The 16,131-nt window shown below is 43.4% G+C and overlaps 1 protein-coding gene across 3 annotated transcripts in view; it reads right to left on the bottom strand.

Annotated features, from left to right (window-relative positions):
- RNF157 (ring finger protein 157) overlaps positions 1 to 16,131 on the bottom strand; it is a 494,906-nt gene that overhangs the window by 402,834 nt on the left and 75,941 nt on the right. For all 3 annotated transcript variants that reach the window (XM_069200214.1, XM_069200215.1, XM_069200216.1), the window contains exons 2-3: positions 15,648 to 15,766; positions 635 to 723 (exon numbers count right to left, since the gene is read on the bottom strand). In XM_069200214.1, coding sequence (XP_069056315.1) covers positions 635 to 723; positions 15,648 to 15,766 — 208 coding nt within the window. The remainder of the gene's footprint in view (positions 1 to 634; positions 724 to 15,647; positions 15,767 to 16,131) is intronic.

The raw sequence follows: 16,131 nt of genomic DNA on the forward strand, positions 1-16,131 counted from the left end.
CCCACACACAACTCTTCAATCGCAGCTCAATGCCAACCCACAGCATCGCATAGATGTACATTGTTGTGCTAATGCTCCTCCAACTCAGAGGAACCACTTCTATGCCATTCTGGAATTCACATTCAGCTATGCTGTGCCCTTTCAGCTTGACCTGCCTAGCACAACCTAAATGTCTTCTTCCAGAACTTGAAAACAGTTCTGACAGATACCTCCAGTATCACAAGCACTACTTCTCCTTTTTCAACAGCAAGATAAGCCATATCTCTGCAAATGCACTTCTGTATGTGTGCCACTTACTGGAAAAAACATATCTCATTACTAAGACAAGCTTTATTGGCACTACAAATATCCCTACAAAACGTATGCCAATGACCCTCAATCATCCAGTAACAGAACAATTAAAGAACTGGGCCCTTGACTGCTCTGCTGAGCTATCGCACTCATGCGGTATCTTGTCATTCAGCTAGTAGGACATATCTCTTTAGAGGTATTGACTGCTGACACAGCCTACGTTTTGCATACTTACCAGAAATGGCCAGCAACGCGGTCTGAAAGAAGAGAGTTGTAGACAAAAACAGACACTATACAAGGGATGGTACAGGACAGTAAAGGCAGGCTAGGGGGAGCAACTTACTTCACCAGACGAAGCGTGTCCTTGCGTATGTTGACAAGGCTTCTCAGGGTTTTCACTGGCTCCTGTGGTGGGGGAGCTGCATATGGAAACTGCAGAAATGTTAAGACAAGATAGAGTTAATCAAACAGGACTCAGCAAGCGTGCCCAAACACAAAACTGCATCCAAGCATCTTTTTGTGGTCTGGTTTTATGACTGTGTCCTCCCCTCACCTTCTTGATTTCCTTGGACTTGCTTACAGTGGCCGCCAGGGCCTAGTTAAAAGCCCCGGCATGGTACGCCGAGGAATGGTTGAAGAAGTCCTCGCATGATCGGTTTATTTACCACACTGTGCGCTGCAGTACAATACAAAGTCCACTTGACTATAACAATTTCAGAAGGCACTTAAGAGGAGTAGGGGGGGAGGGGACGGGGTTCTCACTCCTTCACATGGCCTCACATGCTTCGGAACCGACTGTTTCTTCAAGTCTCACGCAAAATTACCATCTCTTTAATAAGCACCTTCGAACAAAGATATTTACAAATTTTTCCTCAGTCTTTGGTCAGCTGCTTACCTTCTACTGTTTCGTCAAACCACTGCATGTCTAATCATTCGAAATTCCTAGCAGCCTTTTTGTGTCTGCAATCTCTGCAAGTAACACACACAACTGTGCCAATTTGGCACCAACTCAAATGCTATTAAGTAGTTAATTGGGTTATTAAAAAAAGACCCAAAAAATACTTGCCCTTTTTGCAGTATTCAAACAGGTTCATCATAAAACTATTTTTGCATTGCAGAAGTAATCATTTACAACATGGATACTCACAAACATTTTCCCAGGACTACAATGTTTGGTCTGTGATGGCCACATTGATACCAGCAGGCTGGTGGTTGGGAGAGGTGGGCTGGAGGGACTGGCAGTAAGGTAGGTGTAGGCAAAGCAAAAGACATACCTCTAGTGGCTGAATTGAACAATGTGAAATCAGATAACCTAGGATTAATCCCGGCTTCCCCACTTTTCCCAATTGTGTGATCCTAGGTAATTGTTTATTTTCATTTTCTCTCCTGTTTCTTCATTATCACATATAACAGGGCCTCGAAATACATGATATCAGGGTGAGCGCTGTACAAAACCTGCTGTTGTGTTTGATGTGAACTATAATGTTGTTCATGTGTAATAGGAACCCAGGCCACCCAAAAAGTACACAAAACAACTGACCTGCCTCTTTAGCTCACTACTGGCATTGTTGTCAGGGTAGGGTGGAAGAATTAAAATTTCTAAGTTCATGTTTGAAAACTACCACTTTTAAATTAATACTTATCAATGCACTGATATTATCAAGTGTACTAAGGTAAAAAGGTTCTGCGTGTTAACTAAATGCACTCTATTTTTTGCCATACTGCCAATCTCATAAGTATTAGATTCTAGAACCTTGCTTAATCCATCAAAAGATGGTTAGGGAACCATATTTTTGTAGCTTCACCAAGGTAAAACTGAGATATTTCTCATCTTTTTTTACTGCTTTCTCCAAACAATCATCACCTCATTAAAGCCAGTGAGGAAATGGATTTTCTAAGAATCAATAGTGCACAGCTTGTGTTCTCTCGTAAGTCCCAAGATGTCTCTTGTCCTGTAAATGAATACAGTATTGAAATCCTGCTACAAACATATCTAAAATAACTCTGATTCCTCTTCTACACCCTTTTCAAGTATCACTTGATAATAGTTGAGATTACTCCTACATATGAGATCTGTTGGACCCTGCCCTTTTAGCAGGGCCATCCCCAAACTTTTTGCCTCCTTCCTCCTATCTTCTCTGACCTGTTTTTGTTGGCTTTAAGACTCTGGGCACATTACCATTGCTAACCAGTGCTAAAGTGCATATGCTCTGTCTCAATTTTATTGGTAATTAGTTTATCCATGATTGGAATATTTGATTTACCAGTAAGTTCCTAGTAAAGTGCACCAGAGGTGCCCAGGGCGTGTAAATCAAATGCTACTAGTGGGCCTGTAGCACTGATTGTGTCACGCACATCAGTAGCCCAGTAAACATATCTCAGACCTGCCACTGCAGTGTCTGTGTGTGCAGTTTGGAACTGCCAGTTCAGCCTGGCAAGTGTACCCACTTTCCATGCCCGAACCTTCCCTTTTACTACAGGTAGGTCACCCCTAAGCTAGGCCCAAGGCAGCCCCATGGGCAGGGTACAGTGTATTTAAAAGGAAGGACATTTACTAGTGCGTTTTTCATGTCCTGATGGTGAAGTACTGCTAAATTCATTGTTCACTATTGCAAGGCCTCTCTCCCCCATAGGATAACATTGGAAATGTCTTAAAATATCCTTTATGTGTAATTTCCCATTGGGAACAGATAGGGATATGGAGTTTGCGGTCTCTGAACTCACAATTTAAAAATACATCTTTTGGTGAAGTTGTTTTTTAAGTTTGAAAATGCCACTTTTAGAAAGTGGGCATTTTCTTACTTAACCATTCTGTGCCTTTGCCTGGCTGCTGAATACATGTCTGGGTCAGACGGAAAGTTGGGCTGTTTGCGAATTCACTCTGGACAGTCACACAAAGGGAGCTGAGGTGTGTCCTGCACATCCTGATGGGTCTTCCTGAGCTAGAGTGGAGGGAGGAGCCGACACTTGCACCTGAATAGGAAAGCAGTCTCCAACCCCCTAGAGTGTGTCTTCGGCCAGTACAGAGAGAGGCAGGGTCTTTACAAAGACCTTCCTTTGACGTTTACCTACTTCAAAAGCAGGAATGAGTATACGTATTGGACTGCTGACCCCACAACTTCAGAACACTTCTCGACTGAGGATTTTCTGCCAAGAAGAGGTGGATGCTGGAGGAGGACCTGCCACTCTGCCTGTTGCTTCGCTGTGCGGGCCTGCTGCTGCTACCTCTGCCTTGGGAGTAAAAGGACAGGAATTTGCTTTCTACATCCTGCTTTCCAAGTTTCTTTACGGCCTAGAACTGAACTTGCCTCTTGTTAGAAGTCTCAGGAACATCAAAGACTTAATCTGCCAGCACCTGGGCATTCTTGCAGAGAGTCCCGACTTGTAACGTGGTGCCAAATCCAGTTCCTGGACCCTTGGAAGTGAGTTCTGGTGAAAACAAGAAGAACTATGCACATCGACTCCAAAACCAGCACCACTGCTTGACTCCGCGCCACTACCTGCATCTGAAGCAGTGGTCCCTGCTGAAGTGCAAAGACGGAATGATGCGTAAACCCAAAGCCGCCTCAGCACCTCTGAAGTCCCGCAACACCATGCATTCCGAGTGCCGTGCCACTGATGTCAGTGACACCTGAGATCGCCACAGCGCCTGTGGACCCGTTGTGTGACTGTGACCCAAGAGGTCACCCCATCGTGTCTTGACCCGTCGGGTTCATCGATTCCACTGGATCATAAGGAACCAACGCCATGCCACCGACGCTGCAACACCTCCCCTGCAACCATAAGGAACAGACACCTCAACTCCCTTGTCTCACCTCAAAGTAGCAGTAATGAACCAACGTCGCCCAGGCTCCAGCGACGCCTCACCTCCCCAACTCAGTGCAACATCTTTGTTTTCCTCGTTTCTGAAGGTACAGTACCTAAGGTCCGTGTGACTTAGTGACCGGTGCGGCACTCCCACACAAGTGGCGCCGAACAGTTGGGTATGATGGATTTTTGTTGTTCTGATCTTGTTGTACTTAGGTAAATATAGGCTATTATTCTAAAGTGTGTGTGCATGTGTGTGGGGTGTGCGTGTGCGTGTGTGTCTCTGTCTCTCTGTCTGTCTGTCTGTCTTCTTAACACATTGCCATGGAGATGAGCCTGACTGCTCATGCCAAGCTACCAAGGGGGTGAGCAGAAGTTATCTTAGGTGTGTGTCTGACTCCCTTACCCTGACTAGAGGGAGGGTCCCTACTGGGACAGGGTGCAAACCACTGCCAATAAGAGACCCCATTTCTAACAAGAACATGTATAGAATAGATTATGCTGTAGATTTCCTCATCACTGGTATATAGATTAGTGCCTGATTATGATCTTGGTGCACAGGGTTACTCTGTCACAAACATGACGGATATCCTGTCCCCGTATTACGCTTCCATTATATCCGATGGAAATCGTAATAGGGTAGACAGAATATCTGCCACATTTGTGACAGAGTATTCAATCTGCCAAGATCGTAATCAGGCCCTTAGTTTTGTGTCATGATGTAATACTAAAACATGCATAACTTTTGTAATTTTCACTTAAGCTTGATGTTTATTATCTGTGCATTTACGTAAAACTTGGGTTTACTTTTTTATGGAAAATATGAACTTTTTTTTATTTATTTTTTTATTGCTTTTGTTCCTCTCGTACTGACCTTTCCAAGTAGAGGCTATAGTAGATGAACTCATTTTATGCTTTGATTTGTTTATGGTCTCTTTATTGTACCTGTCTGGATATAAGATGCTCTCAACTTCAACTGTTGGCCTGAAAAATTAAAGATTGGTTCTGGAAGGCCAGGGTTTTTGAAGAAATTTAGCATTGCCAGTCTATGTCTCGACAAGATACCTGGTCCTCATTCAGTTTAGGGTGTGAAGCTAGAGGTTTCCTTCAGTGGGATTGTGACATAACACAGGAACCCTGCTTCTTTAGGAAGGCTTCAATCTAATTGCATGAGGAAGATTTCTAATTGGAACTGAAGACCAAAGGTTTAAGAGAATCTTGGGTGAAAGCAAGCAAGTCAATCATTTTGTAGGCCATTAATGTAAACTTTTCTCTTTAGCTAAACCAAAGGTCAAGGCCATAGTTCATTCCTGGGACATGTCACAAGTTGTATATATCCTACTTTGTACCCAAACTTTAAGTTCTTGAACATATTCCTTCAAATATCCATCATACAAGGCTTTCATTGCCATTACTTTATACGGTGATTGGTGGGAATGAGCTTGTTGACAGCTCTTATTTAAAACTCTCTCCATACAGAAGTATCCTTTAGCATTGCTGGCTGGTGGATGTACACAAGGTGAACTCCAAGTTCCACAAATAGAAGGAAATTGTTTGCGCTGTTTTCCAGATCTAGTCTCCAAAGAGACTGGTTAGCCTTTCCTAAGAATGTAGTTATCTCAAGTAACGTTAATTTGTTCCCTTGTCACGCACTGCTAATTACGTCACCCATTACATCACTCATGATGTTCTATGACATCACTGAAGCATTTTAAATGACATAATTGATGACAACACGGTGTATGGCAGGAAACGAGCTATAGCTACTTCAGGGCACAAGGTATATTTCCTTGAGCCAACTGTAAATGGTGAATTTCAGTAGTTGTGTTAGGTCAAACTATCAGTTAAAACGTAACATTTTAAACTATCTATAATGTCCTAAAGTTTCTCTGTGTGTGTGTGTGTGTGTGTGTGTGTGTGTGTGTGTGTGTGTATATATATATATATAAATAAATAAATCTATATTACATGGGTGCACCCTCAAAAAAAAAAGTCTAATTGTGAATTATTTCAATAATTAAGTGTTGAACTCATTTAGCTTTCCCAAACGAATAAAGTTAAATGGATGTGTAACACAGCATTTTGTCTTTATTTCATTGGTAGTTAAAAACAACAGTGCTAATCTCAGAGCATTAATTAGCACACTCCCATTTCCCCTGCAGCCCCCAAGAATTATAATGGGGTGGGGTGCACCCACCATGCACAGTTTTTTTCATGAAAAATGTTACTGCAAATATTCAAAGATGTCACGAGTGCTGTAATTTGTGGAGTAATTAGCAGTGCATGGCGAGGGTGCGAGTTATAGTTAACGTAGGGCACGAGTTATAGTTACTTGAGATAACTAACTATAACAGGTGAATTTCTATGGTTTTGTATCACTACTCAACCTTGCATTGCGCATGGCCACAGGGTTGGGTCTCAGCAGCAGTTGACAAGAAAGAACTCACTCGTCACATCACTGCATGAGATATTGTGCTCAAAAAAAGGCAACGATGCAAACAGCTCCATCAAGGAACAGATCACTTTTTAAGGTGGAAATGCAACAAAAACACACTTGTTTTGCCTTGCCCAAGCACGATAAGTTAGGATAATTAGTACTTGACAGAAGTGGAGCTTCAACGTGTGCACCTTCTTTGTTTGCATCTGCAAGTACCTGCCACTGATGTTTAATTTCTTGAGCATCGTGCCAGAATGAATCCTGCCACAAAGAGGAGGCCACCATTTTGTGCAAAATGTCTACTCAACTGGAGTACTTTCTAGTAACTGGTAAGTTCTACCTAGCTGGGTAAATGTACAGTGCATCTCCTAACTACAGCTGCTTAAAGGGCATTAAGGAAATGTCTCCAGTGACCCTGTGTCTCTGTAACTTTGCCAAAAAGAATGTTCCTCAATCGTCCTCATCGTATAATTTTCAAGGTGGAACTGCAAATAGTCAGTTCCACCTTGAAATGTATTTTTAGATTTTTTTTTTTTGAGGGACCGCCTCTAGACCCCCGCGGTACCAGCTGGCTCCAAACTCCAGCTGGAGCTGGCATTGCTCCCACAAGCAGGGAGCAGCTTTAAATAGCAGTTCTCTCCTTGGGGAAGCAATGTTTTCATCTGTTTCCCTCCATGTACACAGATGAAAACTCAGTTTTCTGCGAGCGGGAGCTGTCAAACAGCTCCTGCTCGCAGAAAGTGGAGTTATGTTTGCTTTTGCTTGGTGGGAGCTGTCAGTCCCACACCCCCCTCCATCGTTTAACTTGGCCTCGTGGGAAGTGGGGGTCTCAAAGGGTCAGGGTCTGCGATGGACCCCCTATCTTAATTTATTTCAGTCCAGGGGAGGTGGTGGTCCCCAAGGCTGCAGCACCCCTATATTAAATTTAAGAACTTTTCCCCGGGGAGGTGGCAGTCCCCAAGACGTGGGCCAGTCCGCAAACATATTTTTCAGCACCCCAGGGAGGTGACAGTCTCCGGGGCTGCGCGTCTCCCCCCCTTCCACATTAATTTATACACTTTTGCCCCAGGCAGGTGGTGGTCCCTGGGATGTGGGGGTGCCGCACAGGCACCCTCCACATACATAAAAAGCAGTGCCACACGGAGGTGGCGGTCCTCTGACCTTTAGTAAGCCCTAGAAGAGGGTGGGCGTCTGTGCGCCCCTCTCCATTTATCAGCCCCCCCCCAATGCTCTAGACCTGGCACGTACAGGGGCAAAATAAAAGAAGAGCGCAGAGAACTGCGCAATTTTTCTTTTTTTTAATATATTTTGGGAAAATTTGCTGATCCATCCACAGATTTTCTCTTTTTTTTTTTTTTTTTATAAAATGCTTTTTATCCCTGGTGGGTTCTCTGGAGCACCCCTAGACCAAGGCTAGGGGCTCAGGGTATCCCTTCCCTGACCCCTTTCTTTTCTTTTTTTGATGTTTTTCAGCCAAGCCCCAAAAAGGTTGCTAATAATTACTTGTTGAAGTGTTGGCAGCCAATCATTTAGCCGGGGGACAGTTGGACCCATGGATCCTCTGCGTCTCTAGACATCTATATTTTTTAACCTTTAATATCTCAGAAACTACTGAACCAAATTACAAAAAGCACAATCTGTGCACCATGATCTAGCTTCCTGCCAAATTTGGTGTAATTCAGTCAGTGATCAGGCTGTATGCGTGTCTAAAGACCCTATGGAAAAATTAATGGGGAAAACACGTTTTGAGACCCCCTTCCTCTTTTTCTCATACCCCTTCTCGATTGATCACCCCGAAATTTTCAAGGCAGCAACTGAACAGACGGTCGTATGAGTTTTGAAAATTTCATGAAGATTCGTCAAGCGGCGTCAAAGTTACTGGCAAAACAAAAAATGCTTTTCCTATGGAAACTATGCCATCTCTCTCTCTCTCTCTCTCTCTCTCATGAGAAAAACACTATTTTCAAAGTTACATGCCACAATGTCTATGCATAGTAAAACAACGCACCTAATAGTCCTGGTTTTGGTTAAATACTTTTTTCCCTTACACATACATATAAAAAAAGGCAGACATCATTAAAAGAGATTCCAAAACTGTGGTTACTGATCCTGGAGATGCATTCCAAAACTGTGGTTACTGATCCAGAGGAAGCATGCACCATCCCTCGATATACAGAGCTGAATCTGCCTCACAGGTATGTTAGTTGTTGAAATTGTGGAGGACATAGAAGTGCAGGTCGATATTAACAACAAAATATTTTGGTACAACAGGGGGACAATGAGACAACCATTCCAATTCAGAAGTAGGAGGTATGTTATAGGGCTCTTGTGGAGTGCTCTTTCATGTGCAAATGTTTCTTGGAGGAAGGGAGCTAGGTCAGAAGACACCTAAAATGCTGGAAAAAAAAAAGCCAAACCTTTAAGGATTTGCGAAAGCCTGGAAGCTGTGGTATATAGTGAAGCAATGCAGGATGAGAATTCCAAGAAGGATCAATGAGAAACTAAAAAACAAATTCCTAAATGTTTTACCTAAGAATTTAGCAGTTGCAGATCTACGAGATCAGGAAAGAGTATAAGGAAATTAAAGTCAAACCCATATGGCACATGGTCTGTACTGTAGGTACAGCAAAGAGACCTGGAGCAACCCACTTTACAGAACTGAATGCGCCTTTGACATATGCACGTTAGAGGGTGAGAGCCCGAAGGTCAGAGCCCAAAACCAAGAGACCATATGAATGCCTTGAAGGTAGTGGGAACCTCTTCTTCCACTGTGGCCTGGACAAGGGAGGTCAAGGCTGCTTGATTGCTTGGACATTTTGACACCCTACCGGTTCTCCTCCGCACAGTCTGTTCTAATGTCTCCATTCTTATGCCTACTGTCAGATATTGCTAGACTGCGGATACCGAAGAACAATACTTCTAGCTGGCATTAGGGGCTTTTCCTCACCCAACTGGGCTTTGCTAGAATATGGATGTGCAGACCGAGCACAGAAAAGTGGGGCTCACAGCCTATGGAAAGGGGGTGCTGGACTGCTCCCCTCACCCAACCAGACATAAAATGGCAAGAGGAAGCAGGCACTTTGACACATTTAAAGAAGAGAGGGCTATGAAGTCTACACAGAAAGAACAGCTAACTGGAATTAGCAGGCTACTACCAATCATGGAAGAGGGTTAGACCTAAGCTGCCCACTTTGGAGTTGGAGGAACCAGGTTTGAGTCTCTGAGTCAACTCAACTTCCTGTGATTCTGGGCAAATCACTTAATCTCCCTGTGCCTAAAATTCACTGCCTTGAAACCTTCATGGATGATTTGCCACACTTTACAAATCCTGGATTTAATCATGGCACATCTTGATGTTCCAAACAACTAGGTCCCATGAGGGAGTTGCCAGTGTGTGCTGTCACCTTGGTCACAGCCCAGACATCTCCAGGAATGCAGCCTGGGACTGATGACCAGCACACAGGCTTAATGAAAATATAGGAATGGAATGCATAAGCCTACATCCTGCTCAACGCAAGGTTGGTATCAAATAACCTGAATGGCAAGAAGTAGCCCAGCTCAGCCAAGCCGGGGATAGGGACCATATATTGCTCACAGCGGGGACTGGGGAATTACACCATACTCTGCCAAAAGGTGCATGGCCCAAAAACGTAAAATATAAGCCACGCTCAACCCTGCAGTTGGCACCAGTTACACTATGTGGCCCACTAATGAAAAGCAGATGTCCAGCTCATCCAGTGGGTGCTGGTGATATACAATATACAGAAGAATAAAGGGGGATGGAAATCCTGCTCTGTCAAAGAGTGGGTACCATACAATATGAACAGTCCAAGAGTTAAGAAGAGGAAGCCCTGATCTCATAGGTACAAACACCCTGCATGATTCGAAAATGGGCAGCTGAAGTCCAGCTCAGCCAAGGATTTCAGCCATATGGTATGGAGTAATGGGGAGCGGAAGTGCTGTTGTGGAAAAGGATTGGTACCATATACTCTGCGTGGATCCAGAATGAATGCCACATGAGTCCATCTCTGTCCACAAGTTTGTATCAACCAAGTAGCATGCATTGCGCAGGAATGGGTAGGAGAAACTTTCTAGGGTGAAGCGTGGGTATCAAATAACCTGACTGGTCCAGAATGAAAGATCCAAACCCTTGCTGAGTCCAGGTATGAAATTCAGGGTTCACTAGAAGAATGGGAGGGGGGGGAGGGGGGGAAACACGCCTGACTTTACAAAATGTGAGGGTGAGAATGCAAGGTAACAATACACCCTACTTTTTTAACCTGCTGGACATTAGTGTTATATGTGGTCAAGAATGTTACATGGAGTCAGGTAGTGACCACTGTCCCTTGCTGGGTGAAGATGGGCCAAGGGAATGGACTCCCCTATTTGGTGATTCTTGAGATGACTGACCGTCATCCATGTGTGTTTGGGAGCATTTCTTGGATCCTGCCATGATAGGAACCGGGGGGCTGAGGGGTGGACAGTTGCTTGGGGGTTTCTTGTAAAAAAAATGGAGAAGAAAAAAAATAAAAAAGTACACATATCGATTATGGGAACCTCCCTGGGCATTGTTCTCGGGAAACCTTTGTTGGGGAAGCTGCTGGCCCTCATCAATCTAAACAAACAAACAAACAATACAAAAACAATGGCTACAAACAAAAATATTTCTTGGTCTCATGAAGCACACATTGCCATAACAGTGCCTGGCAATTAAAGAATCTACTTTCCATATGGATGTGCTCCTAGTTAAAGAGCAGAATGCCATCACTCCCGGAAGAGTTAGCCAGTGGTTGAAGTGGGATGAATTACTGACCCATGCTGTAGGCGTTAGAGGGCGGAAGAAAAGGGTGAATGATAATTACAGATCAATGGATGAGTAAGTATATAACAAAAAAGGTATTGGCTAAAAGGAACAGGGGTAACACAGGCAAAAAATGACTGGGCAGTCTAGAAAAAAAGCTTGTTCCAGTGACAAAACGTGCAAGGATCACAGAATTAAAGATTTTTCAAGCCACTGATTCTTTGGGCAAAGGTTTGATGGGTAAACATACTTATTTTTCTGCTGCCAGAAAACCTGTTTTCAGAACCACCAACTTAAGAATAGGGCTATTTCTTTTCCTATGGTAACAGGATATTTTTAGGCCAGTGCCGTAAGCCAGCTGCATACAGTGGCTTTAACACAGCACCAGCTGCAGCGTCGTCACACAGGACCCAGGTGTTAACTAAAGCCACTGCCTCAGCTGTTCATTCCTTTGCTGCTAGCTGACCTGGGTCCAGCACCTGCTTGTCTGGAAAGCTAGATTTACTAAGATCTCTGTATGACACTGCCATTTTAAAGGTAATCATTTTTAGCACTTCCTCTTTGGATATACTGACTGTTGAGTAAAACGATGAAAGCCTTTTATCTTAATTTGACTATTTCTTGTTTTCCACATGTAACCGTTTTTACACAAATACCAAGTTATCTTTTATTCAGATGCACTGATGATCTTTCTGTACTTTCTAGATGCATTACTATTTTTATGTCTAACTTTATCTTGACCGTAAATCCTCTATCTTTTTATTTAGTTATGTTGGTACTGTTGATTCCACCTCTTGCCTTCCAGGAACTTCTTCACACTGAGATTAAAGCAATGTTCCAATCAGACCACAGCAGCACTAGATTGACACAGGTTTGCAAAGGTTACCCGTCTCATCTACTCTCCCAGCCACTGGAGAGCAAATGCAGTGCATGTATAACAGGGCTGACAACTGTAAACCTGCCCTTCTAATCCGACCGAATCAGCCTATATGAAATTTCAATTAATCAATGCATCTGCAAAAAAAAAAAAAATCAGCATAGAGCAAGTCAGCTTGGAGAATCTTTCTTTCAGGCTAGATGTACCCTATCGTTCTTAGATTGCTAAAATTAAACCACCTCTTATCTACAGTGTAACAAATTGGAAACTGTGGCACAAAGCGCTATACGGAAAGCACAGATAGAATGCTGATACAAGCATTTAAAACTGCCATGAAAAGATACAAGGACACAATGACAAGGACATCTATTCTCGGGGCTCAACACGTCATCCCAGTAACCTCATCCTCCTCCCGAGCGTCTACGATAATTATTATTGATACACACTAATGCAGGTACTGGTATTCTCGGGGATTCTTAAACATACATATCCTAAATCACTGCTAGTGCACAACGAGATGTTGCCCTTAGCAAGTTCCATTATCAGGAGTTCTGCTCCTGAAATGAGCATTAATAGACATCTCTTGTCTGGGAAAAATGTATACTCGTGAGGTTGAGGCTGTGGAGAGCCGTCAGCCACTTTGGCTACCACAGAATGATGCGTCTTCATAGGATGTGTGTTGTGAACATATTCTTCCCAGTCAGAAACACATTTTTACACGTGGAGGGAAGAGGGGAAAGGGCAAGGGCAGGAGGACATACAACTAGGGAGCTTATATTGGGCCCAATGCAGATTCACAGAAATCAGGAAACAAGATTTGCTCAGAGTCGCTTCAAGTTTAGGGAGAGAATGATAAAAAGTGCATGTCTAACCTTAAAAGTCTTTGCTACCATGTATGTGCCAGTCCTTCTTAGCAACATCAAATCAAGATCTGAATAAATAAGTTGTCTGGCACTCAACATTGCAAGATCACCAGTGAAAGGACTACTTTCAAGCAATGAAGGGCTGTAGGAACAGCTTGATTGGAGGTTGTTCCCTGCTTGCTACTGCGGCTAACCTTGCCAAACAGAACCCAATTTTTGATATAACACAGCTTTTCAGAACCCTCTTACTCAAAGGTATTCTTCAAAGGTCAGATATGAGGTCAGTGCCTCCTATAGGAACCAGACTTCTTTCATGACGGTTCCATTTCCCCCCCATCCTTTAACAAGTATTACCCACCCCCAGTAGTGAGAAAACGCTACCCCAACCAAGATCCTGGGGCAATTGGAACTCTCCAGGGAGGGGTAAAGATGAATCACAATACCTCTATAAAGAAAACCCAGTGCAGACACATACCCACAATTACAATTATTATTACTTTGTGCAAAAACTGTTCCACCAAATTCCTTAACAACAAAAATGTCTACCCACATTCATTCAAAGGTGCTCTATTATTGTACTTTCCATCAGTGTCAACCCTCATCTTAAACCCAACACTAACCCCCCAAGCTACTCTAAACCCAACACTTATTTGTACATCATACATTTTTCAAAATAGCAGCACAAATGACTGATCAGAAACCACAGGTAAGGAGAATTAGCCAACCACTGCAAGTTGGTGCCGTGCAGATTACGGCATCAATTTCTTAGCCCCTGTGGAAGAATACACATTTGCAAGGGGATGAGCGCTGTCGCACTTTAAAGCGATTACACAAGAATCACAGGTGACCCTGGATTCGCGTGAGAACAGGTCTCAATACAGTAACCTCTAAAATCATAATTGAGAACAGCCTAAAGCAGGGGCAGTGCCTTGGCCCCTCTTCTTTTCAAACTATACACCTCTGACCTGGGCAAATTTCTGGAAAGCAGTTGCTTGATACCCCCACAACTTGGCTACTCAAAATGTCACATCTTACAATATGCTGATGACATTGTCATTATGGACCATACAAACGCCGGTCTTCAGAGAGCCCTGAGCAATCTCCAGGAACACAACAAAGCAAACCTCCTTACTATCAATAAGCACAAGACCAAAGTTCTTATTTTTGGTTGCTATAAGAAAGAAGAAAAAAACTTCAAACATGACGTATGGCGGCTGGAACCATCAAAATAACCATGAAATACAATTATCCAGGGGTACAGCTCCACAAGTCCTCCAGCCCAACTGACCATCTAGCCACCCTGAAACATAAATCTGGAGCCAACAAATACAGCCTGACCTGTCTCAATAAAACCTTACACAGTGCTTCGGCCACACCTATACTGAAGGTCACAAAGGTCTCTCTTCTGCCGGAAGTACACTACGGGCAAATGTCCTTCTGAGGCATGTGCCCACATCCTAAAAAATATTCAATGCACAGCCTACAAGAGGGTATTCCAACTGCCCAGATATATGCGGAGGACCAGACTACGCCTGGAATTTGCCCTCTGAAGACAATCGCTCACATGTGAGGCTGATACTCTGACATTTTACATAAGGGCTCCTCCAAATATGCTTAAAGCATCTGTAAAAGAGACAGTTGAGAGCGTTGGGAACCCTAGGTATCGAAAAGTTCAAAAGGATATCACCTCTCTACAAACAGAAGGCCCTGCATTAAACTCTGACACTATTTCTTACACAGCTTGGAAAAGGGTTATCAACAGGCCGCTGAAGTTAACCTCATATTTGCTAGATACCCGCTCTTTAAAGTTTTCAAACATCTCTTCTCCCCTGAACAATTCCTATCTTAAGGGGAAGGCATAAAGAGATGGGCCCAAAGAAACATCTTATTGATGTGTCTGCTAGGCCTACCAGTGGTGGGTTTTAACCCAAGGGCCCAACTGGACAAGGAGATAGGCTATACACGATGTAATTTTAAGAACAAATTATGGTTACACCTCCTGTGCTGGTGCCCCGAGCTTTATGCTCCTAGGAGATCTCTCCTGAAACCAATTTATTTAGAGAAGGGGAATTCGTTCTTGCCTGGAGGCCACATTGAAATAAGGTTCTTATCAAGGTGTAGGAAACTTGTCACAGTGCTTGAAGACCGGCTTCGAACCCACACATTAGATTCTCCCCCCCCCCACCTTCTCATGAAAACTGATCACGGACTATTTCAGGGAATCCCATAATTAGAAGATGAGATAAGCACCCTCCCTTCCTCCCTCCCCAGGCTAAGCATGATATACCAACAGAGGAGGCAGTCGTGCCCCCCCCCCCACTCGTGATTCCTATTTCCAACATACGCCCAGCAAATGCCAAGCTACCAACCTGCTAACTCCTCTTGGAGGTATTAACAACTGTTCTTTGTATTCTAATTGTTTTACCTAGAGCCGGAGCGGACCAGTTAGGCCGCTTTGTTTTCTTTTATAATTTGTTTTAATGTGAAATTGCTATGATTTTAATGAAATAAACAATAAATAAATTCGTTCATTCATTATGTCCATGACACAGGTGAACGGATGCACTGTACCACTACAGGTCGGTTTCCAAGGAAGTTGAGATCACTGTTCTCTCCAAACAGATAGCCCTCAGGATGTGTAGAGTCAAACTTCTCTCCTCCCATGATAAAATGGCTGGCAAAGTAACTGCCTACAAGAGAAACAGAAAAGCAAGGTTTGAATGATGTTAACTTCCCATATTAAGCACAAAATTCACTTTACAAAAAAGTGAGAGGAAGATAAGGTGAAAAGTGTGAAAAAAGGAGACGATGAGGCATTACAATAAAATGGTAGACACAGGCATCAGAAAATGGAAGATAGGAAAGCGAGAGTGGCGGAAATAGGATGGAGGTTATATATTTGGAGATAAAGCACATAGGGAGTCTCCGAACAGTGAAGGAAGGAACAGAAAGTTAAAAATAGAGACCTGAAAGGAAGACTATTGGGATTAGGCAGGCGAAACCTTCACAGTGACAAAGAAATGTGCCCAAATAACCAAATCTGCACAAAGTGAAC

This window comes from Pleurodeles waltl, chromosome 7 (assembly GCF_031143425.1).
Source record: "Pleurodeles waltl isolate 20211129_DDA chromosome 7, aPleWal1.hap1.20221129, whole genome shotgun sequence".
In the NCBI taxonomy this organism is placed as follows: Eukaryota; Metazoa; Chordata; class Amphibia; order Caudata; family Salamandridae; genus Pleurodeles; species Pleurodeles waltl.